The sequence below is a fragment of the Bos grunniens genome, chromosome 29 (assembly GCF_055505025.1).
Source record: "Bos grunniens cultivar Pamir isolate PY7600 chromosome 29, Bosgru_T2T1.0, whole genome shotgun sequence".
In the NCBI taxonomy this organism is placed as follows: Eukaryota; Metazoa; Chordata; class Mammalia; order Artiodactyla; family Bovidae; genus Bos; species Bos grunniens.
The window spans coordinates 32,924,035-32,949,821 of NC_141193.1; the positions used below are offsets into that span (position 1 = coordinate 32,924,035).

The window sequence follows — 25,787 nt, forward strand, 5'->3', positions numbered from 1 at the left end:
TAAATAAGTTTAAATAATTATAAATAAATAATTTATAAAATTTATAAATAAATAATTTTTAAATAAATTTATAAATAAATCTGGTAAAGCTGCAGGATACAAATGAACTATCAGAAAGAGAATTAAGAAAATTCTTAATTTCTTAAGAATAAAACAAAAAGAATAAAACACCTAGGAATAACTAAGGAAGTAAAGAAGTGAACTCAGAAAAGTACAAGATGTTGATGAAATAAATGAAGACAATACAAACAGATGGAAGGATACACAGTGTTCATGGACTGGAACATTAAAATATTGCTAAGATGACAATATTACATAGGCCATCTATAAATTCAATGCAATTCCTATCAAAATATCAATGGCATTTTTCATATATCTAGAACAAATAACTTAAAATTTTTCATGGAAACACAAAAGAGACTGAAGAGCCAAAACAATCTTGAGAAAGAAGAAAAGAGCAGGAGGAATAAAGTTTCCTGATTTCAGACTATACTACAAAGGAACAGTAATCAAAACAATATGGTACTTGGACAGAAACAAATATATAGATCAATGGATCAGAATAGAGAGCCAAGAAATAATCCCACACATATATATCCAAAGAAAAGGAAAACACTCTTTTGAAAAGATACATGCACCCCAATGTTCATAATGGCATTATTTATAATAGCCAAGATATGGAAGCAACCTAAGTATCCATCAACATATGAATGGATAAAGAAGATATGCTATACACACACACACACACACAAAATGGTATAACTCTTCTATGTAGTATATATATATATACATACAATGGTATACTCTTCAGCCACAAAAAAGAAGGAAATCTTGCCATTTGCAACAAAGAACTTGAAGGGTATTATGTACGTGACATAAGTCATATAGAGAAAGACAAATACTGTGTATTTTCACTTACATATGGACTCTACAAAGCAAAACAAACAAATTAACATAACACAACAGAAACAGACTAATCCTAAATGCAAACAAATTGAACTCATCAATAAAAAGTCACAGAGTGGCTGGATGAATTAAAAAAACAAGACCCAACAATGATGCTGACTCAAGACACTCATTTCAGCTATAAAGACATACACAGGATCCAAGTGAATGAGGTACAAGATGATACTCCAAGCACATGATAACCAAAAGAAAATGGGTGTAGCCATACTTAGGACAGACTGATCTCAATCCAAAAATGATAGCAAGAGATAAAAATAAACATATATGATGATATAATGATAAAGCTGTCACTGTATCAAGAAGATATAGCAATCATATATTTACAACACCAAGGATTTAGGGAAGAAACAGAGAATAGGGTACCCTAACAAAATTAGGGTACTTCAGTTCAGTTCAGTTGCTCAGTCATGTCTGACTCTCCACGACCCCATGAATTGCTGCATGCCAGGCATCCCTGTCTACAGCCAACTCCCGGAGTTTACCCAAACTCATGTCCATCGAGTTGGTGATACCATCCAGCCATCTCATCCTCTGGCGTCCCCTTCTCCTCTTGCCCCCAATCCCACCCAGCATCAGACTCTTTTCCAATGAGTCAACTCTTCGCATGAGGTGGCCAAAGTACTGGAGTTTCAGCTTTAGCATCATTCCCTCCAAAGAAATCCCAGGGCTGATCTCCTTCAGAATGGACTGGTTGGATCTCCTTGCAGTCCAAGGGACTCTCAAGAGTCTTCTCCAACACCACAGTTCAAAAGCATCAATTCTTCAGCACTCAGCCTTCTCCACAGTCCAACTCTCACATCCATACATGACCACAGGAAAAACCATAGCCTTGACTAGACAAACCTTTGTTGGCAAAGTAATGTCTCTGCTTTTGAATATGCTATCTAGGTTGGTCATAACTTTCCTTCCAAGGAGTAAGAGTCTTTTAATTTCATGGCTGCAGTCACCATCTGTAGTGACTTTGGAGCCCAAAAAAATAAAGTCTGACACTGTTTCCACTGTTTCCCCATCTATTTCCCATGAAGTGATGGGACCAGATGCCATGATCTTCGTTTTCTGAATGTGGAGCTTTAAGCCAACTTTTTCACTCTCCTCTTTCACTTTCATCAAGAGGCTTTTGAGTTCCTCTTCACTTTCTGCCATAAGGGTGGTGTCATCTGCATATCTGAGGTTATTGATATTTCTCCCAGCAATCTTGATTCCAGCTTGTGCTTCTTCCAGCCCAGCGTTTCTCATGATGTACTCTGCATAGAAGTTAAATAAGCAGGGTGACAATATACAGCCTTGACATACTCCTTTTCCTATTTGGAACCAGTCTGTTGTTCCATGTCCAGTAATATCATGGTAACACACTGTTTAACAAGCTCACGTAAGGGTCATCTGACTCTTAAGGAAATGTACCTTTCTTTGAATTACCATGTTCTACTGATTAGGGTGCAACTATGTAAAGTTAGATGGTGACTTGTAGACAACTAATAAAAGTGGAAATGATTTTCGTCCAATAGAGATGTACATGATTTTTTATAAAAAAGATAACTCCAAAAGGATATCTTCATTGCCATATAGTATATTAACACGGTAACATACTAGGTTTGTATCCAACTTAACAATGTGATTTCAGCATTTCTTTGTTGCTCTGACTATAAGCATGTTGAGTTCTTACTTCTTTTAAGTGTCGTTCTGCTTATTTCATTAATGTGCTAAATAAGATTATAATCTGCTCACTATATGCATAAGAATTTCATTTTCATACTTTTGAGATTTTTTAAGATTGAAGCTTTTGAACAGTGGTGCTGGAGAAGACTCCTGAAAGTCCCTTGGACTGCAAGGAGATCAAATCAGTCAATCTTAAAGGAAATCAACCCTTAATGTTCATTGGAAGGACTGATACTGAAGCTGAAGCTCCAATACTTTGGACACCTGATGCAAAGAGATGACTCACTGGAAAAGACCCTGGTGGTGGGAAAGACTGAGGGCAGGAGAAGGGGGCAACAGAGGATGAGATGGTTGGATGGCATCACCGACTCAATGGACATGAGTTTGAGCAACCTCTAGGAGGTGTTGAAGGACACAAAGCCTGGTGTGCTGCAGTCCATGGGGTCAAAAAAAGTTGGATGTGACTTAGTGACTGAACAACTTTTGAGATTTATACTTTCCAAAAGGATATAAAAATGCTCCACAGAAATTTTGGCTTTACTAGTAAAATAAGAACTCAGCTGATCTTCCAGGGACAATTTGCAGAACTTCGTATCTCTTTTTATTTCATTATTCAGTTTAGTTTAGTCACTCAGTCATGTCCGACTCTTTGTGACCCCATGGACTGCAGCACGCCAGGCTTCCCTGTCCATCACCAACTTCCACAGCTTGCTCAAACTCATGTCCATTGAGTCGGTGATGCCATCCAATCATTTCATCCTCTGTCACCCCTTTCTCCTCCTGCCTTCAATCTTTCCCAGCATCTGGGTCTTTTCCAATGAGTCAGTTCTTTGTACCAGATGGCCAAAGTATTGGAGTTTCAACTTCATCATCAGTCCTTGCAATGAATATTCATGACTACTGGAAAAACCACACATGACTACTAGAAAAACCATTATAGATCACACTAATTTTCACAAGCAATCTCAAGAATAATAACTATACCAACAAATTTAAGTTGTTCCCAACTCCTTGCCACCCCATGGACTGTAGCCTGCCAGGCTCCTCTGTCCATGGGATTTTCCAGGAGAAAATACTGGAGTGGGTTGCCATTTCCTTCTTGAGGGGATCTTCCTGACCCAGGGATTGAACTTGAGTCTCCTGCACTGCAGGCAGACTCTTTACCAGTGAATCACCAAGCAAGCCCCCAAATAGATCAGCTGATCTTCCAGGGACAATTCCCAGAACTTCTGTATCTATTTTTATTTCACTATACTATTTCACAAACTATTTAATTTTCATAAGTAATCTCAAGAATAATAACTTTACTGTCAAATAATAATCAACTCACCACCACCATCAATTCATAACTATACCCAACCAATAAAGAGCACCCAGAAAAACCTTTGCAAATTAAAGAATTTCTTTGCTCTGAAAAATTATCCAATTTACAAACGTTTTAAATAATGTGCCAACACCACTTTGACTACTTCTGACTGCATAGCATGCAAGCAAAGAAAGCTCTACAAACAAACCAAAAAATAAAGCCCCCTAGATAATCATATTTGAAGTCAAGGTTTCAGAATACTCTTCAGTAACCAGACTAAAGGTATAACTAAACACTGCAAACAGATAAAACAAAACTATTAATCCTAAAACATACAGATAACATTACTAAAATAATATATCCAATCCCATCACTTATGGTAAGTAAGACTTTTACAAACCATACATTACACAACAAATATTGTAATAGCCTTCTCATTTGGAATACATATTTGTCAAAACATTACCTATGGCTATCAGGGCTTCTATGAGCGGCACTAGTGGTAAAGAATCCATCTGCTGAAACAGGAGATTTAAGAGATGTGGGTTTGAACCCTGGGTCGGGAAGATCCCCTGAGGAGGAAATGGCAACCCACTCCAGTATTGCCTGTGGGACTTTCATGGAGGTCCAGGTGTTGAATCTGCCTTCCAATGCATAATATTCTTGACTGGAAAATCCCATTGTCAGAGGAGCCTGGAGGGCTACAGTCCAGAGGGTCACAAAGAGTTGGATACAAATGAAGCGACTTAGCATGTGGCTAATTAAACCAATATATATTGTACATACTAATGGAGCCTCTCTAGTCTGTATATTTCTATTTATTCATATATGATGAGACATATACAGAGCCTACATACACACAGAAACCTGGAATATCAGATGTATCCCTTTATTTCTCACATGGAAACAACATTTATAGGCTATGTACTCATATGAGAATAAGTATTCTGAGGTGATACAATCATTACAAATCAATGTTCAGCTATCCCTTACAGTAACACTTCTTAAAAGAAAGAATTTCAAGTGGATAAGTGTCTCTTTATGTAAGTCTTTACTTTTCACTTTTAACATGAAAAAGGATCAAATCAGTCTTCAGGATTAACATCAAATGTAAATAAATCCATTCCACCTAGTACATAATCAAAAGTCCCTGAAGATTTATTTTCCTAATTATACAACTACCTGATAGGACAGCCATTACCACAGCTGACATCTAACTACTGTAGCTCTGCTGCCATAGGTGCTAGCAATATGAGTGTCTGCTGTCTGTCCTGCTCAGATGTTTGTTGTCAAAATCAGACTGAAAATGAGTGTATCTGATTGGTGAAACCTAGGTCACATGGATTCCCTGTAGATATGATAACCTGGAAAATGTAAGTTGCTTTTTCTTTAACTATTTTCAGAAGGCAGGCTTGACTTTTATCACATGTAAATCTGACTTTCTATTCAGGATAATTCTAAATTCTCTAACTTGTTATTGAAACACTGCCAGGAATCAAACTCCAGTCTCCCACATTGCAGGCAGATTCTTTACCATCTGAGCCACCAGGGAAGCCCCAAGTTCAAGAAATTCTTGGATTAAAAGGAAGTAAATGACCAAGAATAAGTTTAAAGCTTGTTTTCAGAATTTCCAGCAGCAATTAGACTGACTACATTACTGGAATAACATTCCTGTGAATTCTAACTATAATCATGCTACCAAACTGGGATGAAATTGTGTGCACACTTGCCTATCCTCATCTAAAGGCTTTATCTCCAGGAGCAGCACATGACCTCATACAGAAGAGGGAGTTCAAGGCAGGTTTCTTGAAGTGGAGAACGTGTCTTACCGGAGCATGTGAAAACCATTTGCCTGCATTCAGAGTCGACAGGAAATCCCAATCAAATAAGGAAGGGTGTGTCAAAGAGGCATTTGGCAGGACCTCCTTGATATTGGTTGTTCTTCTCAGGTCAGAGTCATGCATGAGAAAAGGCACATGATCATAACTGCAGGCAGAGAGGGAGAAGAGCAGAAAAGGTAGATAGGCTGAATTCAGCCACCCTGGCAGACTGGGTTCTCAAAAAGCCTATCAAGTTCACAAGTCTTACTAGGTTCCTTACTCCCTCCCTTATCTTAGCAAAGGATTAAGTACAGGAATTTATACTTTTATATTAATATTTTTCTGCCCAAGGAAGCAATCTTTTGTAATGTACAATAAGCCTACTGTGCTGTGCTTAGTTGCTCAGTCATGTCTGACTCTTTGTGAACCCATGGACTGGATCCTGCCAGGCTCCTCTGTCTAGGGGGATTCTCCAAGCAAGAATATTGGAGTGACTTGCCATGCCCTCCTCCAGGGGATTTTCCTGACCCAGGGATTGAACCCGGGTTTCCTGCACTGCAGGCTGACTACCGTCTGAGCTACCAGGAAAGCTCCGTTAAGTCTATTAGCTATGGTGAAACAGTAGCCTTCCTATCAAGGGAATTTATGGATCTAGAAAACAATAGGTAGAGTAGTCATCTGAGAGTAAAGTAAGTGAGAAGTGAATGTGGCAAGGTCCTAAAGTCCCTAGAACCATACTAAACAGGCACCTACACAAACTTCCTATGTTTTTCTGACTCATTTCCCAACTGGCAACTGTCCTGAGTATTTCTGGTCCTAGATTCTCATATCAGGTGGCATCATTAGAAAAGTTTATTATCTGAAAACTTCTGTTATCAGCTATTTGCCTTGAGGAATCTGTCTTTATGAAAATCTCTCTTTCTTTATGATTAAAATATACATGATGAGAACTCTGTAATGATCACTAAGGAGTAACAGGATTGAGACCTAGTCCCTTGCCCATGAACAATTAGAAAACTGGACAAGAGAATTAACTTTTGTAGGAAGTGGACAATGGGGAGCACAGTATAATTATTTCTGAGAAAAGGCAAACAAATGAAATAGGCTTTACCATTACCCAAGCTTCCTTCTTGCAGGTGAATACTGGAATTTGGCATGGGACAAGATGGGCATGCATGATAAGTCGACTCAAGTTGGGTCTCACTCTCTGCAACCCTATGAACTATAGCCCAGCAGGCTCCTCTGTCCAGGGGATTCTCCAGACAAGAATACTAAAATGGGTCGCCATGCCCTCCTCCAGGGATCTTCCTGATTCAGGGATCAAACCTGAGCTCGTACATCTCCTGCATTGGCAGGCGGGTTCTTTACCACTAGTACCACCAGGGAAGCCCATGGAGCAAGGAGTGGAGCATCTAGAAAGTACCCAGCCACTTACTGAAATGAGAAGAAGAAGATGAGATTAAGGAGAGGTCAAGAAAGCTAGAATTTATTGGCTAGAGTCTCGTAGGTATGCATATGGAGGTATGCAAAAAGAAAGCATTCTGGAGAACTATGTACAAGGATCCCTTGAAGTATGCCTAAATATCAATTTGTAAATGTACAGAGTAAAACTCTTATGAAGTTTGTCAAGAATAACTTCCAAGAAAAGGAAAATAACCAGAAAGTTCCAAGACAATTTACAGAGCTCACAAAGGGATGTAACTCATTCAAGTTCTATTAGTGGCATGACCTCAATAATAACAAGGATATGTCTTTGAGATGGGAATAATTTAGAACTAGAATTACTTTAGAATCTCCATAAAAGACCTTAAAAACAATCCTCCAAAGGATCAAACTAATATTCAAGTAACTTAATTGCCTGCTAGAATAAGCACAAAATTCTTTAATGGAATACAAAAAAATATACCACCCAGAATGGTAAAGTCACAATGTCTGGCTTATAACCAAAATTTACCAGATGTGTAACGAAGTATAAAAATGTAACCATAACCTAGAGAAATTACTCAGTAAAGACAAACTTGGAAATGACAGAGGTGACAGAATTCGTAAACAAGAATATTAAATCATGATAAAAAATATAGATGATGTATGTAATAGATTCAAAGGAACACATGAACATATGAAGACAAAACTCTAAGAGCCAAAAAAAAAATAAATGGAAATTCTAGAGATAAAAAAATTTAACTGAAATGAAAAGTTCATTAAATGAATTTAACAGCATATTTGATATTACAGATGATATAAAGATCAGTGAATTTGAAGGTGCAGCAGTAGAATCTATCCAAATGAACTGTAAGACAATATCAAGCAGTAATTATATACATGCAGTTGCAGACCTAAAAAGAGGGGAGGAACAGAAAAAATATCTGAGGAAGTAAAAGTAAAAATTTCAAAAATTTATAAAAGTTAGGCATCAATAGATCCAACAACACTGATGAATACCAAGAAAAGTAAATACAGGAGTGCACATACACAGGCACATATCCCACACTATGTGCATGTGTATGGTGAAAAATTGATGAGGAAAAGAAAATTGTGAAAGTAGCCACAGGGAAAGAAAATACATATTTAGATAGAAATAAAGATAAGTTTATAGCACACTTTTCAACAAAAAATATGAGATACAGAAAATAATGAAACAACATATTTTAAATGGTGAAGGAAGAAAACAACTATCAACTTAAAATTCATCAAAAATGAAAGGAAGAAGAGATGGTGCTGGGAAGATGACAGAGTACAAAGCACCAGGAATCTGTCTCCCCACCTAGACAACAACTGCATCCGAAGACTGTCTGATGTAATTCTCTTGGAAGTTTGGAGTACATGAAAGGCGTTCAACTTCCATGGGAAAACTCAGATGTAAACTGGGGTTAATTTCAGTCAATTTCAACTCTTAGCACAACAGCAGCTACTCATTACCCACCACTATTCACATGGCAAACAACTGTGGACAGGTTCCTGGAGTAACTTGCACAGCAGCTGGTGAGTGCCAGGGTGGCAAAAAAACATCCTCTATTCCAAATATAGGGTTTCTCTGCTCTGGTCACTGGTTACTTCTTGTCACAAAACAGCAGAGAGATAAGACTGTTGTTGCACCTTCTTCAGCTGTTGCAAATCCCTAGCCCTCTAACAGAAGTGACTTTCACAAGATTTAAAGGGCAGCACCCTTTTCAACGCTCATTTATGTTTCTCCTTTTCTCCTATTGTAAATCTGCCATTAAACAGTAGCTTTATATTAAAGTGATCTATATTAAAAACTTAAAATATTAAAAATATCTGTACATACAAATGGAGAAGGCAATCGCACCCCACTCCAGTACTCTTGCCTGGAAAATCCCATGGACGGAGGAGCCTGCTAGGCTGCAGTCCATGGGGTCATGAAGAGTTGGACACGACTGAGTGACTTCACTTTCACTTTTCACTTTCATGCATTGGAGAAGGAAATGGCAACCCACTCCAGTGTTCTTGCCTGGAGAATCCCAGGGATGGCGGAGCCTGGTGGGCTGCCATCTATGGGGTCGCACAGAGTTGGACATGACTGAAGCGACTTATAGCAGGAGCAGCAGCAGTACATACAAAGAGAAATTAGAAAGTGACCATACATAGCCAAGGGAAGATCAGAAAAACCTGAAAAAAACTCAAGTTTACACCTAAGGCTGATCCATGGCACAGAGACATCTAATAAAAATTGAAACAACAACAACAAAACCCAGCAAACCCAAAAGGAAGAGGGAGAATCTAATTTCCAGTATTACCATACTACTCATCTCAAATGCTCAATTTTTAACCAAAAAAAAAAATCACAAGACTGACAAAAACAAAGTATGGCCCATTCAAAGGAAACAAATCAACAAGAACTGTCCCTGAAAAAAGCTAATGGTGGATATACTAGATAAAAACCTTAAAACAATCATATTAAAGACACTAAGAACTAAATAAAGATGTCGATAAACTCAACAAAATAATGTATGAACAAAATGGAAATATTAATAGATTTATTAAACCCAAAAAATAAACCAAAAAATTATAGAGCTAAAAAGTACAACAACTGAAATGAAAAACTGACTACAGGGATTCAAAGGCAGATTTAAACAGGCAAAAGGAAAACTCACTAAACTAAAAGATAAGACAATACAACTTATTGAATATGAGAATAAAAAAGATGGTGTAAGAGCTAACAGACTCTAAAGGATACCCCAACATCAAAGCCAGACAAACATACTACAAGAAAATAAAATTATAGAACAATATCCCTTATGAACACTGATGTAAAAAAAACCTCAATAAAATAGCAAATAGAACTCAGCACTGTATTAAAAAAGATTATATGTGAGATTTAGTCCCAAAATTCAAGAATGTTATTGAAATCCATCAATGTAATAAACCCACATTAAAAGAATGAAAGAGAAAAAAACACAATTATTTCAAGTGATACAGAAAAGGAATTTGACAACATTCAACACCCTTTAATGATAAACATTCTCATCAAGCTAAAAATAGAAACTACACCAAAGTAATAAAAGACACATATGGGAGGTGGGAGAGGGGTTCAGGATGGGGAACATGTGTACGCCCGTGATGGATTCATGTTGACGTGTGGCAGAACCAATACAATACTATAAAGTAATTAGCCTCCAATTAAAATAAATAAATTTAAATTAAAAAAAAAAGACATATGAAAAAGCCATGGCAAACACCACATTCAATGGTGAATGACAAAAAGCTTTTCCTCTAAAATTAGGATCTTAGAAGGTAAGGAAATGTGCTTTTGGCACTTGTACTCAAAGTGACGCTAGAAGTTCTAGCCAGAGCAATTGAGAAACACAGAGAAATAAAATGGATCCAGGCTGGAATGGAAGAAGCTAAAATTACTTCTGTTTTCATATGGTATTATCTTATATGCCACCTTCATGGATCATGGTCTTGTCATTGGTGAAGGGGCCTACATAACTTCAATGAAGCTATGAGCCATGCCATGCCATGCCACACAAGACAAATGAATCACTGTAGACAGTTCTGACAAAATGCAGTCCACTGAGAAGGGAATGGCAAACCACATCAGTATTCTTGCCTCAAGAACCCCATGAACATTAAGAGTATGAAAAGGCAAAATGATACGACACTGCAGATGAGCCCCCCAGGTCAGAAGGTGTTCAATATACTACAGGAGAAGAGCAGAGGGCAGTTAATAGCTCCAGAAAGAATGAAGCTGCTGGGTTAAAGCAAAAAGGATGCTCAGTTGTGGATATGTCTGGAGGTGAAAATAAAGTCTGATGCTGCAAAGAATAATACAGCATAGGAACCTGGAATATTAGGTCCATGAATCAAGGTAAATTGGACGTGGTCAAACAGGAGATGGCAAGAGTGAACACTGACAATTTTAGGAATCAGTGAACTAAAATGGACAGGAATGGGCAATTTAATTCAGACAACCATTATATTTACTACGCTGGGCAAGAATACCTTAGAAGAAATGGAGTAGCCCTCACAGTCAACAAAAGAGTCCAAAATGCAGTACTTGGGGGTAATCTCAAAAACGACAGAATGAACTCAGTTCATTTCCAAGGCAAACCATTCAATATCACAGTAATCCAAGTCTACGACCCAACCACTAATGCCAAAAGAGCTGAAGTTGACCAGTTCTATGAAGACCTACAAGACCTTCTAAAACTAACATCAAAAAAGATGTTCTTTTCATCACAGGGGATTGGAATGCAAAAATAGGAAGTCAAGAGATACCTGGAGTAACAGGCAAGTTTTGCCTTGGAATACAAATTGAAGTAGGACAACGGTTAACAGAGTTTTGCCAAGAGAACACGCTGGTCATAGTAAAACCCTCTTCCAACAACACAAAAGATGACTACACATAGACATCACCTACAGGTCAATACTAAAATCAGACTGCTTATATTCTTTGCACACAAAGATGGAGAAGCTCTATACACTCAGCACAAACAAGACCTGGAGCTGACTGTGGATCAGATTATCAGCTCCTTATTGAAAACTTCAGACTTAAATTGAAGAAAGAAGGGCAAACCTCTAGGCCATTCAGATATGACCTAAATCAAATCCCTTATTATTGACTATACAGTGGAGGTGACAAACAGATTCAAGGGATTAGATCTGGTAGACAGAGTGCCTGAAGAACTATGGACAGAGGTTTGTAACACTGTACAGGAGGCAGAGACTAAAACCATACCAAAGAAAAAGAAGTGCAAGAAGGCAAAGTGGTTGTCTGAGGAGGCTTTACAAACAGCTGAGAAAATAAGAGAAGTGAAAAGCAAGGTAGGAAGGGAAAGATAAACCCATCTGAATGCAGAGTTCAAGAAAATAGCAAAGAGATAAGAAGGTCTTCTTTATGAACAAGGAGAAGAACTGTAGAGAAATACAACAGAATGGGAAAGATTAGAGATCTCGTCAAGAAAAGTGGAGATACCAAGGGAACATTTCATGCAAGGATGGGCACAATAAAGGACAGAAATGTAACCTAACGGAAGCAGAAGAGAGTAAGAAGAGGTGGCGACAATACACAGAAGAACTATACAAAAAAAGATCTTTATGACCGGGATAACTATGATGGTTTGCCTAGAGCCAGACATTCTGTAGTGTGAAGTCAAGTGGGCCTTAGGAAGCATCACTACAAACAAAGCTAGTGGAGATGATGAAATTCCAGTTGAGCTATTTCAAATCCTAAAAGATGATGCTGTGAAAGTGCTGCACTCAATATGCCAGCAAATTTGGAAAACTCAACAGTGGCCACAGGACTAGAAAAGGTCAGTTTTCATTCCAATCTCAAAGAAGAGCAGTGTCAAAGAATGTTCAAACTACCCGAAATATTGCACTCATTTCGCATGCTAGTAAGGGCATGCTCAAAATCCTTCAAACTAAGCTTCAGTAGTACATGAACCAAGAACTTCCAGATGTATAAGGTGGGTTTATAAAAGGCAGAGGAACCAGAGATCAAATTGCCAACATTTATTGGATCATAAAGAAAGCAAGGCAATTCCAGAAAAACATCTGCTTCATTGACTACGCTAAAGCCTTTGACTGTGTGGATCACACCAAACTGTGGAAAATTCTTAAGAGATGGGAATACCAGACCATCTTACCTGTGGCCTGAGAAACTTGTATGTGGGTCAAGAAGCAACAGTTTGAAACTTACATAGAACAAATGACTGGTTCAAAATTGGGAAAAGAATAAGACAAGGCTATATACTGGCACCCTGTTTCACTTATATGCAGAGCATATCATGCAAAATGCAGAGCTGGATGAATCACAAGCTGGAATCAAGACTGCTGCAAAAAATATCAACAACCTCAGATGTGAAGATGATATCACCCTTATGGCAGAAAGCAAAGAGGAACTAAAGAGCCTCTTGATGAAGATGAAAGAGGAGAGTGAAAAAGCTGGCTTAAAACTCAACACTCAAAAACTAAGATCATGGCATCTGGGTCCATCACTTCATGGCAAATAGAAGGGGAAAAAGTGCAAACAGTAGCAGATTTTATTTTCTTGGCCTCCAAAATCACTGTGGACAGTGACTTCAGCCAAGAAATTAAAAAATGCTTGCCCCTGGAAGGAAATGTATAACAGACCTAGACAGTGTATTAAAAAGCAGAGACATTACTTTGCTGACAAAGGTCTGTATAGTCAAAGCTATGGTTTTCCCAGTAGTCACATACAGATGTGAGAGCTGAACCATAAAGAAGTTTGAGTGCCAAAGAATTGATGCTTTCAAACTACAGGGCTAGAGAAGACTCTTGAAAGTCCCTTTGATTGTAAGAAAATCAAACCAGTCAATCCTAAAAGAAATCAACCCTGAATATTGATTGGAAGGACTAATGCTGAAGCTGAAACTCCAATACTTTGGCGACTTGATACGAAGAGCCGACTCACTGGAAAAGACCCTGATGACGGGAAAGACTGAAGGCAAAAAGAGAAAAGGGCAGCAGAGATGAGACGATTAGATACCATCACCGACTCAATGCACATGAATTTGAGCAAACTTTGGGAGATAGTGAAGGATAGGGAAGCCTGGCGAGCTGCTGTCCACAGGGTCACAAAGAATCAGACATGACAATCACTGAACAACAAAAATTCTTACATGCAGAAAAGCCTAAAATTTCTATAACAAAAAACAGAATAAATAAATTTCACAAAACAGCAATACCAAGGAAATATCCAAAAATCAGCTGCATTTCTATACACAAGAATGAAGAACCTGTGTACAGGTTCATGAAGTAACTTGCAAAGCATGGTAAGACTCAGGGTGTCAGAAAGAGATCCTATACTCCAAATATAAGAAATCTCCACTCTGGTCACTAATTACAGAAATTACAAAAACAATTTCAATTAAAATGGCATCAAAAAGAATAAAGTACTTAAAAGAATGAACTTAAACAAAGGAGGTGAAAGATTTATGCAATGAAAACAAGAAAATATTTCTGAAAGAAGCGGAGGAAGACACAGATAAATGTAAACACATCCCATGTTTATGGATTGAAAAAATTAACATTGTTAATATATTACTATTAACCAGAGCAAAGAGAAGATTCATGCAATTCCTATCAAAATCTCAGTGATTCCCCCCTAGTTTTATTGAAATACACTTTACATACAGCACTGTACAAGATTAAGGCATACAACATAATTATTTGACTTACATCTATCACAGTATGATTATACTACGTTTAGTGAACATCCATCATCTCATTCAGGTACAATATTGATGATGTTGTTATTTAGTCACTAAATCATGTTCAACTCTTTTGCAACCTCATGTACTATAGCCCGCCAGGCTCCTCTCAGTCCATAGAATTTCCAAGGCAAGAATACTGGAGTGGGTGGTCATTTCCTTCTCCAGGGGATCTTCCCAACCCAAGGATCAAACCCATGTCTCCTGCATTGGCAGGTGGCTTCTTTATCACTGAGCCATCGAAGAAGGACTAGATACAACATTAAGAAAATTAAAAAATATTTTTCCTTAATTATCTTTAGTGTGTTACATATTACATCCCTTTATTTATTTGTCTTGTAACTGAAAGACTGCTTCATCTCATTTCACCAATTTCACCCACTCCTGTCTCTGAGTCACAAATCTAGTCACTGTCTCTAGTAACAAATCTGACCTCTTTTTCTATGAGTTTGTTTAGTTTTTGTTTGCTTGCTTGTTTTTGTTTGCTTGCTTGTTTTTGAAATATAATTAAAGAATAACTGAACTACAACTATATTAATTCTCGGTAGACTACACAGTAATTTGATATTTCTGTACATTTAACAATGATCACCATTAAGCCTAGTTGTCATCTGTCACCAAAGATATTACATGACTATATTCACCACACTTTGCATTTCATATCTGTGATTTACTTATTTTTTAACTTAAAGCTTGTACCTCTTAAGGTCCTTCACCTATTTCTCTCCTCTCCACAAATCTCGTCTCTTCTGGCAACTATCTGTTTGTTCTCTGCATCTATAACTAACTCTGTTTCTATTTGGTTATGTTTGTTCCATTTCACTTGGCATAATTATCTCTAGGTACAAACGTATGTCACCAATGGCTAGTTTCATTCTGTTTATGGCTGAGAAATACTGCATATTTATACACATCATTTCTTCTTTATCCAATCACCTATTGATGGGTACTTAGGTTGCTTCCTTATCTTGAATGTTGTACATAAAGCTACTACAGTGAACACAGTGGGGCATATATCTTTTCAAACTGGTGTTTTCATTTTCTTCATATATACAACTAGAAGTGGAATTGCTAGAATATATGGTATTTATGTTTAATTTCTTTAGGAACTTCCATATTGTTCTCCACAGTGCCTGCACTAGTTTACATTCTCATCAACAGTACACAAGAGCTCCTTTCTCTCCACATCCTTGCCAATATTTATAATTTGTTATCTTTTTGTTAATAGCCATTCTGACATGTGTGAGGGGATATCTCATTGTGGTTTTGATTTGCATTTCCCTGTTGATTAGTGATATAGAGCATCTTTTCATATGTCTGTTGGCCACATGAATGTCTCCTTTAAAAAAATGTCTATTCAGGTCCTTTGTCCATTTTTTAGTTGGTTGTTTCTTTCATGCTGACTTGTATGAGTTCTTTATATACTTTAAGATATTAACCACTTGTCAGATATGCCATTTGCAAATATCTTCTCCCATTCAGTACACAGCTTTTTCAATTGAGTTTCCTTCACTGAGAAAAAGCTTGTTTCATTTGATGTTGTCTCATTTATTTTTGCTTCTGTTTCCTTAGCCTAACGAAACAGACCTCCCTTCAAAATTCTAAGACTTAAGTCAAAGAGTACACTACCAATGTTTTCTTCTACAAGTTTATGTTTTATGATCTTACACGTAAGACTTTAATTCATTTTGAGTTTATTTTGTATATGGTGTGAGAAAGTGGTACAGTTTTCCCAACACCATTTTTTGAAGAGTCTTTCCTTTCCCCATTGCATATTTTAGTCTCCATGGATATATATTAACTATGGACTCATTTCTGGGATCTCTATTCTGTTCCACCGATTTATGTGTGTTTTTGTGCCTACATCATCCTGTTTTGATTACTGTAGCTCTACAGTATACTTTGGAGGGAGTCTTCTATCTTTAGACTGTTTTGGGTACTCAGAGGTTTTCTGTGTTCCCATAAAAATTTTGGAATTATTTGTTCTAGATCTGTGAAAAATTCCACTGACATTTTAATAGAGATTGCATTGAATCTGTAGATTTCATCGGGTTGGTATGGTCATTTTAACAATATTAATTCTTCCAGTCCATGAGCATGGTGTATCTTTCTATACTTCTCTGTCATCTGCAATTTCATTTATTATGTCTTGCAATTTTCAAAGTGCACATGTTTTAGCTCCTTAGTAAGATTTGTTTGCAGGTATTCTATTCTCTTTGATGTCATTGTGAATGGGATTATTTTAATTTCTTTGATAGTTCTTTTAGTATATAGAAATGCAATATATTTCTGTGCATTAATTCCATAGCCTGAGACTTTACCAAATTCATTAATGAGTCATTGATATGTCCATAGCAATCTCTTATGCTCCTTTCTATTTTTGTGCTGTTTGTTATTAAGTTTCCCTTATTCATTTTTGACTTTATTGATTTAGGTCTCTTTTTTTTTTTTTTCTTGAAGAGTTAGGCTAAAGATTTAACAATCTAGCATCTCTTTTCAAAGAACCAGTTCATACTTTCAATGATCATTTCTGTTGCTTTACTTTTTTCTGTCTCTTTTACTTATTTCTGCTCTCAGCTTTATGATTTTTCTTAACTTTTGAGTTGTGTTTGATCTTCTTTTTCTAATCATTTTAGGTGTAAGGTTATGTTATTTTTGTTTCCTAAGGTTGGCTTGTAGTACTACAAACTTCTGTCTTAAAACTGCTTTTGCTGTATTCCATAAATTTTGGATCACTGTTTTTTCATTTTGCTTCCAGATATTATTTTTTTCTTCTTTAATTTCTTCAGTGAATCATTGGTTGTTTAGTATCATTCTTTAGCCTCCACATGTTTGTATGTTTTCCAGGTTTTTTCCTTCTATTTGATTTATAAGCTTATAGCACTGTGGTTGAGAGAGAGGTCTGATATAATTCCAGTGTTCTTAAACTTACTGAGGCTTGTTTTATGGCCTAGCATGTAATCTGTCCTGAAGAATGTTTGATTTGCATTTGAAAAGAATAGGTATGCTGCTGTTTTTAATGAAATCTGATGGAATGTGATGCTGCTTATATATTTCATTTCAGTTCAGTTCAGTTCAGTTCAATCGCCAAGTCGTGCCCGACTCTTTGCGATTCCATGAATCACAGCACGCCAGGCCTCCCTGTCCATCACCAACTCCCGGAGTTCACTCAGACTTACGTCCATCGAGTTGGTGATGCCATCCAGCCATCTCATCCTCTGGCGTCCCCTTCTCCTCCTGCCCCCAATCCCTCCCAGCATCAGACTCTTTTCCAATGAGTCAACTCTTCGCATGAGGTGGCCAAAGTACTGGAGTTTCAGCTTTAGCATTATTCCTTCCAAAGAAATCCCAGGGCTGATCTCCTTCAGAATGGACTGGTTGGATCTCCTTGCAGTCCAAGGGACTCTCGAGAGTCTTCTCCAACACCACAGTTCAAAAGTATCAATTCTTCGGTGCTCAGCCTTCTTCACAGTCCAACTCTCACATCCAAACATGACCACAGGAAAAACCATAGCCTTGACTAGACGAACCTTTGTTGGCAAAGTAATGTCTCTGCTTTTGAATATGCTATCTAGGTTGGTCATAACTTTTCTTCCAAGGAGTAAGCGTCTTTTAATTTCATGGCTGCAGTCACCATCTGCGGTGATTTTGGAGCCCAAAAAAATAAAGTCTGACACTGTTTCCACTGTTTCTCCATCTATTTCCCATGAAGTGATGGGACCAGATGCCATGATCTTAGTTTTCTGAATGTTGAGCTTTAACTAACTTTTTCACTCTCCTCTTTCACTTTCATCAAGAGACTTTTTAGTTCCTCTTCACTTTCTGCCATAAGGGTAGTGTCATCTGTATATCTGAGGTTATTGATATTTCTCCCGGCCATCTTGATTCCAGCTTGTGCTTCTTCCAGCCCAGGGTTTCTCATGATGTACTCTGCACAGAAGTTAAATAAGCAGGGTGACACTATACAGTCTTGACATACTCCTTTTCCTATTTGGAACCAGTCTGTTGTTCCATGTCCAGTTCTAACTGTTGCTTCCTGATCTGCATACAGATTTCTCAAGAGGCAGGTCAGGTGGTCTGGTATTCCCATCTCTTTCAGAATTTTCCACAGTTTGTGGTGATCCATACAGTCAAAGGCTTTGGAATAGTCAATAAAGCAGAAATAGATGTTTTTCTGGAACTCTCTTGCTTTTTCCATGATCCAGTGGATGCTGGCAATTTGATCTCTGGTTCCTCTGCCTTTTCTAAAACCAGCTTGAACATTATATATATAGCTAAAGTGGGAGACTACTGTGATCTTAGGAGACAAATGCTACCATTACTTTTAATATTTGGATGATAAGTTCCTGTTGTAAATGCAATGGTAAGTGGTTTGAAGGGGCAGTCTGTAGGAAAATCAATTGTTAAAAAGAATATGCCACCTTCATACATGCTGTCATTAGGTGCCATAATTGCAGCTTGCCAATGAAATGTATCTGCACCAAATGGACCTGAAAAAACACTGCTGAAGGCTTATGGGCTAAATCATTAAGTTCCTTATTAATCTGTTTCAACACCACAGTCTGAGCTTTTCATCTGGCTTTTCAATATCTTGGTGTTTACTCAAAGGTGTGGCCAATCAGCTGATTATCCTAGCGACTGGGAAGGACTGCCTCACTGTTCCAAATCAGCTCTGCCAGACGTAAGTGCAGAAGGGCTAGGACCTTCCTCAAGCCACTGTTGGCCTTCTCCCCATGCAGTAATCAGTCCTCCCTGGCCCTACAGGGCTCACAAGCACAACACAGCCACAAGATGTCTGGTCTGACATCATATTTTACATCTTCTTATTTTGTGCATCCCTTAACTACTTATTGTGGATATTGATGACTTTCTTACTTTTACCTTGCGACCTTCCTACTAGCTTTATAAGTGAATGATCTTCTACCTTTACTGTGTATTTGCCTTTACCAATGAACTTTTTCCTTTCAAATTTTTCATATTTCTAGTTGTGGCCTTTTCCATTTAGAGCAGTCCCTTTAACATTTCTGGTAAAGCTAGTTTCATGGAGCTGAATTCTTTTAGCCTTCAGTTCAATTCAGTCACTCAGTTGTGTCCGACTCTTTGTGACCCCATGGACTGCAGCACGCCAGGCTTCCCTGTCCAACACCACCTCCAGGAGCTTACTCATACTCATCTCCACTGAGTTGGTGATGCCATCCAACCATCTCATCCTCTGTTGTCCCCTTCTCCTCCCGTCTTCAATCTTTCCCAGCATCAGGGTCTTTTCCAATGAGTCAGTTCTTCACATCAGGTGGCCAAAGAATTGGAGTTTCAGCTTTCAGTAAATATTCAGGACTGATTTCCTTTAGGACTGACTGGTTGGATAAAACTTTATTTCACCTTCAAATGTGAGTGAGAAGTTTGTAGAGCATTCCTGGTTATGTATTTTTCCTGCTTATTATTTTAGTTAATTGACCTTCATGGCCCGCATAGTTTCTGCCGAAAACTCAGCTCAGAATCTTATAGAAATTCCTTTGTACATAACTTTTTGCTTTTCCCTTGCTGCTTTTAAGATTTTCTCTTTAACTTTTGCCATTTCAATTACAATTTGTCTTGGTGTGAACTTCTTTGGGTTTGATCTGTTCAGTATTCTCTGTCCTTCTTTGACTTGGATGTCTGTTTCCTTTGCTATTATGTCTTCAAATATATTCTCTGCACACCTTCTCTCTCCTCTTTCTGCTGCTGCTACTTGCTGTTTAGTCACTAAACCATGTCTGACTCTTTGCTACCCTAGGAACTATAGCTTGTCAGTCTCCTCTATCCATGGGATTTTCCAGGCAAGAATACTGGAGTAGGTTGCCATTTCCTTCTTAAGGGCTTCTCATTATGAGACCCCCACCCCCGCTCCCAAATGTGAATGTTAGTATGCTTAAGGTTGTATCAGAAGTGTCTGATTGTTGTTGTTCAGTCACCAAGTCATGGCCAACTCGTCATGACTCCATGGACTGCAACATGCCAGGCTTCCCTGTACCTCATCATCTCCTGGAGTTTGCCCAAGTTCATGTAAATTGCATCAGTGATGCCATCCAACCCTCTCATCCTCTGTCACTCTCTTCTCCTCCTGCTTTCAATCTTCCCCAGCATCAGGGTCTTTTCCAGTGAGTCGGCTCTTTGCATCAGGTGGCCAAAGTACTGGAGCTTCCGCTTCAGCATCAATCCTTCCAATGAATATTCAGGGTTGATTTTCTTTAGGATTACTGGTTTTATCTCCTGGCCAGTCTAAGGAACTCTCAAGAGTCTTCTCTAGCACCACTGCTGCCAGTGTCTATGTTTCCATGATGAGTTTCAACTAACTCCTGTCTCTCCAAAAGGTTCTCAAAGATAATCAAGTGAGTCTGACAAAAGATTCTTTCAAATCACTGTTTCTGCCCTGAATCTCATGAGTGTGTGGGGGTTTGTGTTTTCTATTTAAGTATGGAGTCTCTATTTCCCACAGTCCTCTGGCTCTCCCAAAAGTAAACCCTACTCACCCAAAGTGAAATGCTCTTGGGGGCTCATCTTCTCAGTGCAAGACCTCTGAGGTGGGAATCCCAAAATAAGGCTCAAACTCCTCACTCCTTGGGAAGAACTTCTGTGATAATACTTATATTTGCATTTGTGGCTCACCTACCCTGGGGTATAAAGTCTTAACTATACCAAATCACTGCCCCTCCTACCTGTCTCACTGTGGTTCCTTCCTTATATCTTTATTTGCAGAAGCTCTTTTCTGCTAGTCTTCAGGTCATTCTCATGGATAGTTTCTCTGTAAGTAGTTGCAGTTCTGGTGTGCCCATGGAAGCAGACAAGGTCATGGTTATCCTACTCTCTTATTATCTTGTCCTCCAATGACATTTTTTGAAGAAAGAAAAAGTCACCCTAAAATTCATATGGAATCACGAGGGATCCCAAACAACCAAAACAATCTTAAAAAAGAAAAACAAAACTAGAGTATTAACACTTCTTGATTAAGAACTTACTACAAACCTACAGTAATCAAAACAGTAGGGTACTGGAATAAAGACAGACAAGGAACAGAACACAGTCCAGATATAAACCCTTGCATATATGGTCAAATGACTTTTGGCAAGGGTGGCAAGACCATTCAACAGAAAGAAAAATAACAATCTTTTCAACAAATGGTGCTGGATATTCACATGAAAAGAATAAAACTGGATCACTGCCTAACATCATATACAAAAACTCAAAACAGATCAAAGAACTAAATGTAAAAACTAAAACAATGTATCTCTTAGTAGAAAATATAGGGGAAAATATATTTGGCAATGATTTCTTAGATATGAAAATATACAGGCAACAACAATGTAAATAAACTAACTGGCCTTCATGAATATTTAACATTTTGTTCATCAAAAGACAATATCAATAGAGTAAAACAGCAACCTACAGAATGGGAAAATATTTGCAAGTTAAATATCTGATAAGTGATTAATATCCAATAGATAGAGAGAACTTCTAAAACTCAACAGCAAAAAAATACAACCCTAGAAAAGAATCTGAAAAAGGACAGAGAGAGAGAGAGAGATCTGAATCACTTTGCTGTACACCTGAAACTAACACAACAATATAAATCAACAGTATTTCAATTTTTAAAAAATAAAGTTCAGTAAACTAAAAAACAAACAAAATTCAAAAATGGGCAAAGGACTTGAATAGAAATTTCTCCAAAGAAGATTATAAATAGATAGTGAGTACAGGAAAATATGGTCAACTTCACTTATCACTAGGGAAATGCAAATCAAAATTATAATGAGATATCATACTTCATACCCATTAGATGGCTCCGACCAAAAGAACAGAAAACAACAACGTTGGCAAAGATGTGGAGAAATTAGAAGACTTCTACACTGTAAGTGGGAACATAAGATGATGCAACTACGGTGGAAAACTCTAGGACAGTTCTTCAAAAAATTAAAAAGAGAATTATCATTGTAACCCAGCAATTCCCTTTCTGGACATATACCCCGAAGAACTGAAAGCAGTCTCAAATAGATATTTATACACCCATGTTCAAAGCAGCATCATTAACTATAACTAAAATGTAAAACCAACCCAAGTGTCAAAACTGATGAAAGCAAAATGCAAGTGTATATATATACGGTGGAATATTATTCATCCTTCTAGGATGGCAATTTTGAAATAACATATGAATGAACTTGAAGACTACAAGACTAACTGACAGACATGCCAGTCACAAAAAAATCACATACTATATGAATTATACATTTATATGAGGTACCTAAAATATAGACAAAATCATGGAGACAGAAAAGTACAAAGGAGTTTCTAGGGGCTGGGGGGTGGGCGAGGAGAGAATGGAGCATCATTGTTTAATGGGTCTAAAGCTTTTACAAGATGAAAAGAAGTCACAGAGATAGTTGGCTCAAGTTTCCGCAACATTAAAAATATGTAAAATACCACTGATACATACGTCTTAGAATAGTAAGCATAGTAAATTTAATGTTTTGTATTTTACTTCAAAAAATTTTAATTGAAAAAATGAGGCCAACACAAAATATTTACTTGGCAAAGCAACCTCAATGACCTAATTGTCTTCTTGGTGAGTAAGTACATTTCAAAGTAGAGAAATGAAAAATTAAATATATGTATGTTCAAAAAAATCATACATATGTTATTAATATTTGTACTTGAATCTTCGGGTGTTTGGCATTTTAAGTAAATTTTAAGTAAAATTATCTTTAAGGTAATTTGGAAAGGTTACCTTTGTAAATCCAATTTAAAAAATGAAATTGAGTAACTGATCTAGATTTGTGATTATAAGTTCACATCTCATTTATAAAAGGATTTGAAATATATCAAACAATGTATATAGTTATACATTTAATGTGCTAGATTTGTAAGAATTACTCAAGTATTCTGAAAAGACTGAAACTGAAGTACCTAAAAAAGAAAACACATTAAATGCATAACTGCAGTTTAAAACATCTAAAGCATTTAACTAAAATGCCTAAGTATTATTCAAAGGCCCTGGAAAATGTTATTTAAAATGTTAATATCCATAAAAGGAATAAGGTTCTTTGTAAACACGCCATGTCTCCTTCACTGGCTGGGAACAGCTCTTGGGCAGAACTCTATCTCACTCATCTTCCTCTCCCTAGCACTCAGAAGAAGGATATAGTAGGTGCCGAGGGAATGTTAACTAATTAATTAAATAGATTGCTAAGGTAGGGCATGGGGACAAGTTGTAAGCATGTTGGCAGGGGACACAAATTTGAACTATTTGTGGAGACTACATAGTGTGTGTGATTTATGAGTCTGTGATTGAGCATGTAGGGGTGCAGATTTGTGGTTTGTAAAGGAGAAGTGATTCATGTATGTGCGTTATCTACAGATGTGCCAGGTGAGTAAGGGAGAAACTTCCCAGGGCTTGCCCTCTCTACAGCTTGGGCCAGGCTAGAGTCATCCACTGGTCTTTTCTCCTCCCACCCTGGTCCCTTCTTTCCTACCTTATATGTACATCACTCTCCAGTCCATAGGCCCCATGTTCAACAGCTTTCTCAAAGGACATTATGGTATTCTCAGGCCCCAGCTGTGGAAGAAAAGGACATCAGGCCTTTAATCTCACAGTCTTTTCTGCTGACATCCCTTTTAGGGTAGTGACGGGGCCCAGTAAGAAAGGACTTTAGAAAGCAAAACTTGATTCCCTTGGCTCTTTGTTCAAAGAACCTGCCTACATTCTTGTCTACCAAATCTGATTCAGGGACTCTGCTCATCTGAGGCAATGTCACTGGACACAATAAAGAGAAATGGACTGAGAATTAGGTGAGTTCAAATCCAACCTCTACAATTAATTACTTATTCTTGTCATCTCAAGTCAACCCCTTTACTTCTCCAGGGGGTTCCGAGGATCTGATGTGCCCTCTACACCCATGCACACCCATACTCGCCCACATTCTTCATGCTCAGACCTACCATGGGTGCACCTCTATGTCCAAAGAAGTACGGCTTGGGTGCCAATTTATTCTTCTCCTGAACACAGGCAGAAAAATTCCCCAATGGAAGCAAATAGAGACACAAAAGGATAAGAAAAAAGGGCAATCCAATAGCCACTTGTAGAGCTGAAAAAGTTGAAGGAGGAGGAAGGGGGGAAAAAAGGCAAATAGGAATGGAGAACCATCCCAAGCAACTAACTATCCCCAAGCAACAACAAATAAATACTTAGTCCATGGGTTCACTAACTCTGCAGACTCACTGACTTACTCTGTATTTCTTTCACATCCTTATGTTCTCTCAGTGATTTGAAAACACAGGAATATCCAAATATAAGCATTATTATTAAGTCACTACTGTTAACAAATGTAAATTTACAAAGGAATGAATTATACTAGAGGTGGGAAGCGAAGGAAAAAGAGGGACTGTTAAGGAATATCTTCTCAGAAAAAGGAGTTTAGTTGGTTCTGAGAAAGCCCAGAAGCCCTTTAAAAATAGGCTTTGTTAGTCACTGAGTCATGTCTGACTCTTTGTGACCCATGGACTGTAGCACACTGGGCTCCTCCATCCATGGGTTTCCCAGACGAGAAGACTGGAGTGGACTGCCATTTCCTTCTCCAGGGTCTCTTCCCAACCCAGGGATCAAACTCACATCTTCTGCATTGACGGGTGGATTCTTTACCACTGAGCCACCAGTGAAGGCCAAAGATAAGCTTTAAATGCCCCTATTTCAGGCAGTAAGGTAGAGTAGAAGGGATAGTGCTGATGTGTGTTTGGTTGCTCAGTTGTGTCCAACTCTTTGTGACCCTTTGGACTAGCCTGCCAGGCTTCTCTGTCCATGGGATTTTTTAGGAAAAATACTGGAGTGGGTTGCCATTTTCCTACTCCAAGGGAGCTTGCTGACCCAGGGATTGAACCTGAGTCTCCTGCATGGCAGGCAGATTCTTTACCTACTAAGCCACTGCAGAAGCCCAGAAGGGACAGTAGTTGACAGAAATGTGAGTTCAAAGCCAGATGCTACTACTTTCAAATTGTGTGACTCAGACACATTGCTTAACCCCTCTGGGTCTTCATTATCTTCATCTGAAAAATGGAGCTATCTTGCTACTAACATCTACTTCATAGAATTGATATGACAGTTGACACCACAGGTACTCAGTATTTTGTGCTTTCTCTCTCTCTCTCACACACACACACACACACACATACACACACACACACACACACACACACACACACACACAGAGCCTGACCATAATACCTATTTATCATTGGCTATCTCCCACTTACTATTTTAGACCTCTAAAAATTTTACCCATTTTTAAGTTTTAAAATTACCACCTATGTCACTTTTGA

The 25,787-nt window shown here is 37.9% G+C and overlaps 1 protein-coding gene across 18 annotated transcripts in view; it reads right to left on the minus strand.

Moving 5' to 3' along the window:
* The window catches only part of LOC147342476 (glycerophosphodiester phosphodiesterase 6-like), a 173,941-nt gene that overhangs the window by 78,332 nt on the left and 69,822 nt on the right, over positions 1-25,787 (minus strand). For 14 of the 18 annotated variants that reach the window (XM_086385725.1, XM_086385735.1, XM_086385726.1 and 11 more), the window contains 3 exons: positions 24,414-24,559; positions 23,948-24,030; positions 5,758-5,914 (listed from right to left, as the gene is read on the minus strand). In XM_086385725.1, coding sequence (XP_086241851.1) covers positions 5,758-5,914; positions 23,948-24,030; positions 24,414-24,559 — 386 coding nt within the window. The remainder of the gene's footprint in view (positions 1-5,757; positions 5,915-23,947; positions 24,031-24,413; positions 24,560-25,787) is intronic. The other 4 variants (XM_086385739.1, XM_086385737.1, XM_086385740.1 and 1 more) reach the window with 1 other exon arrangement.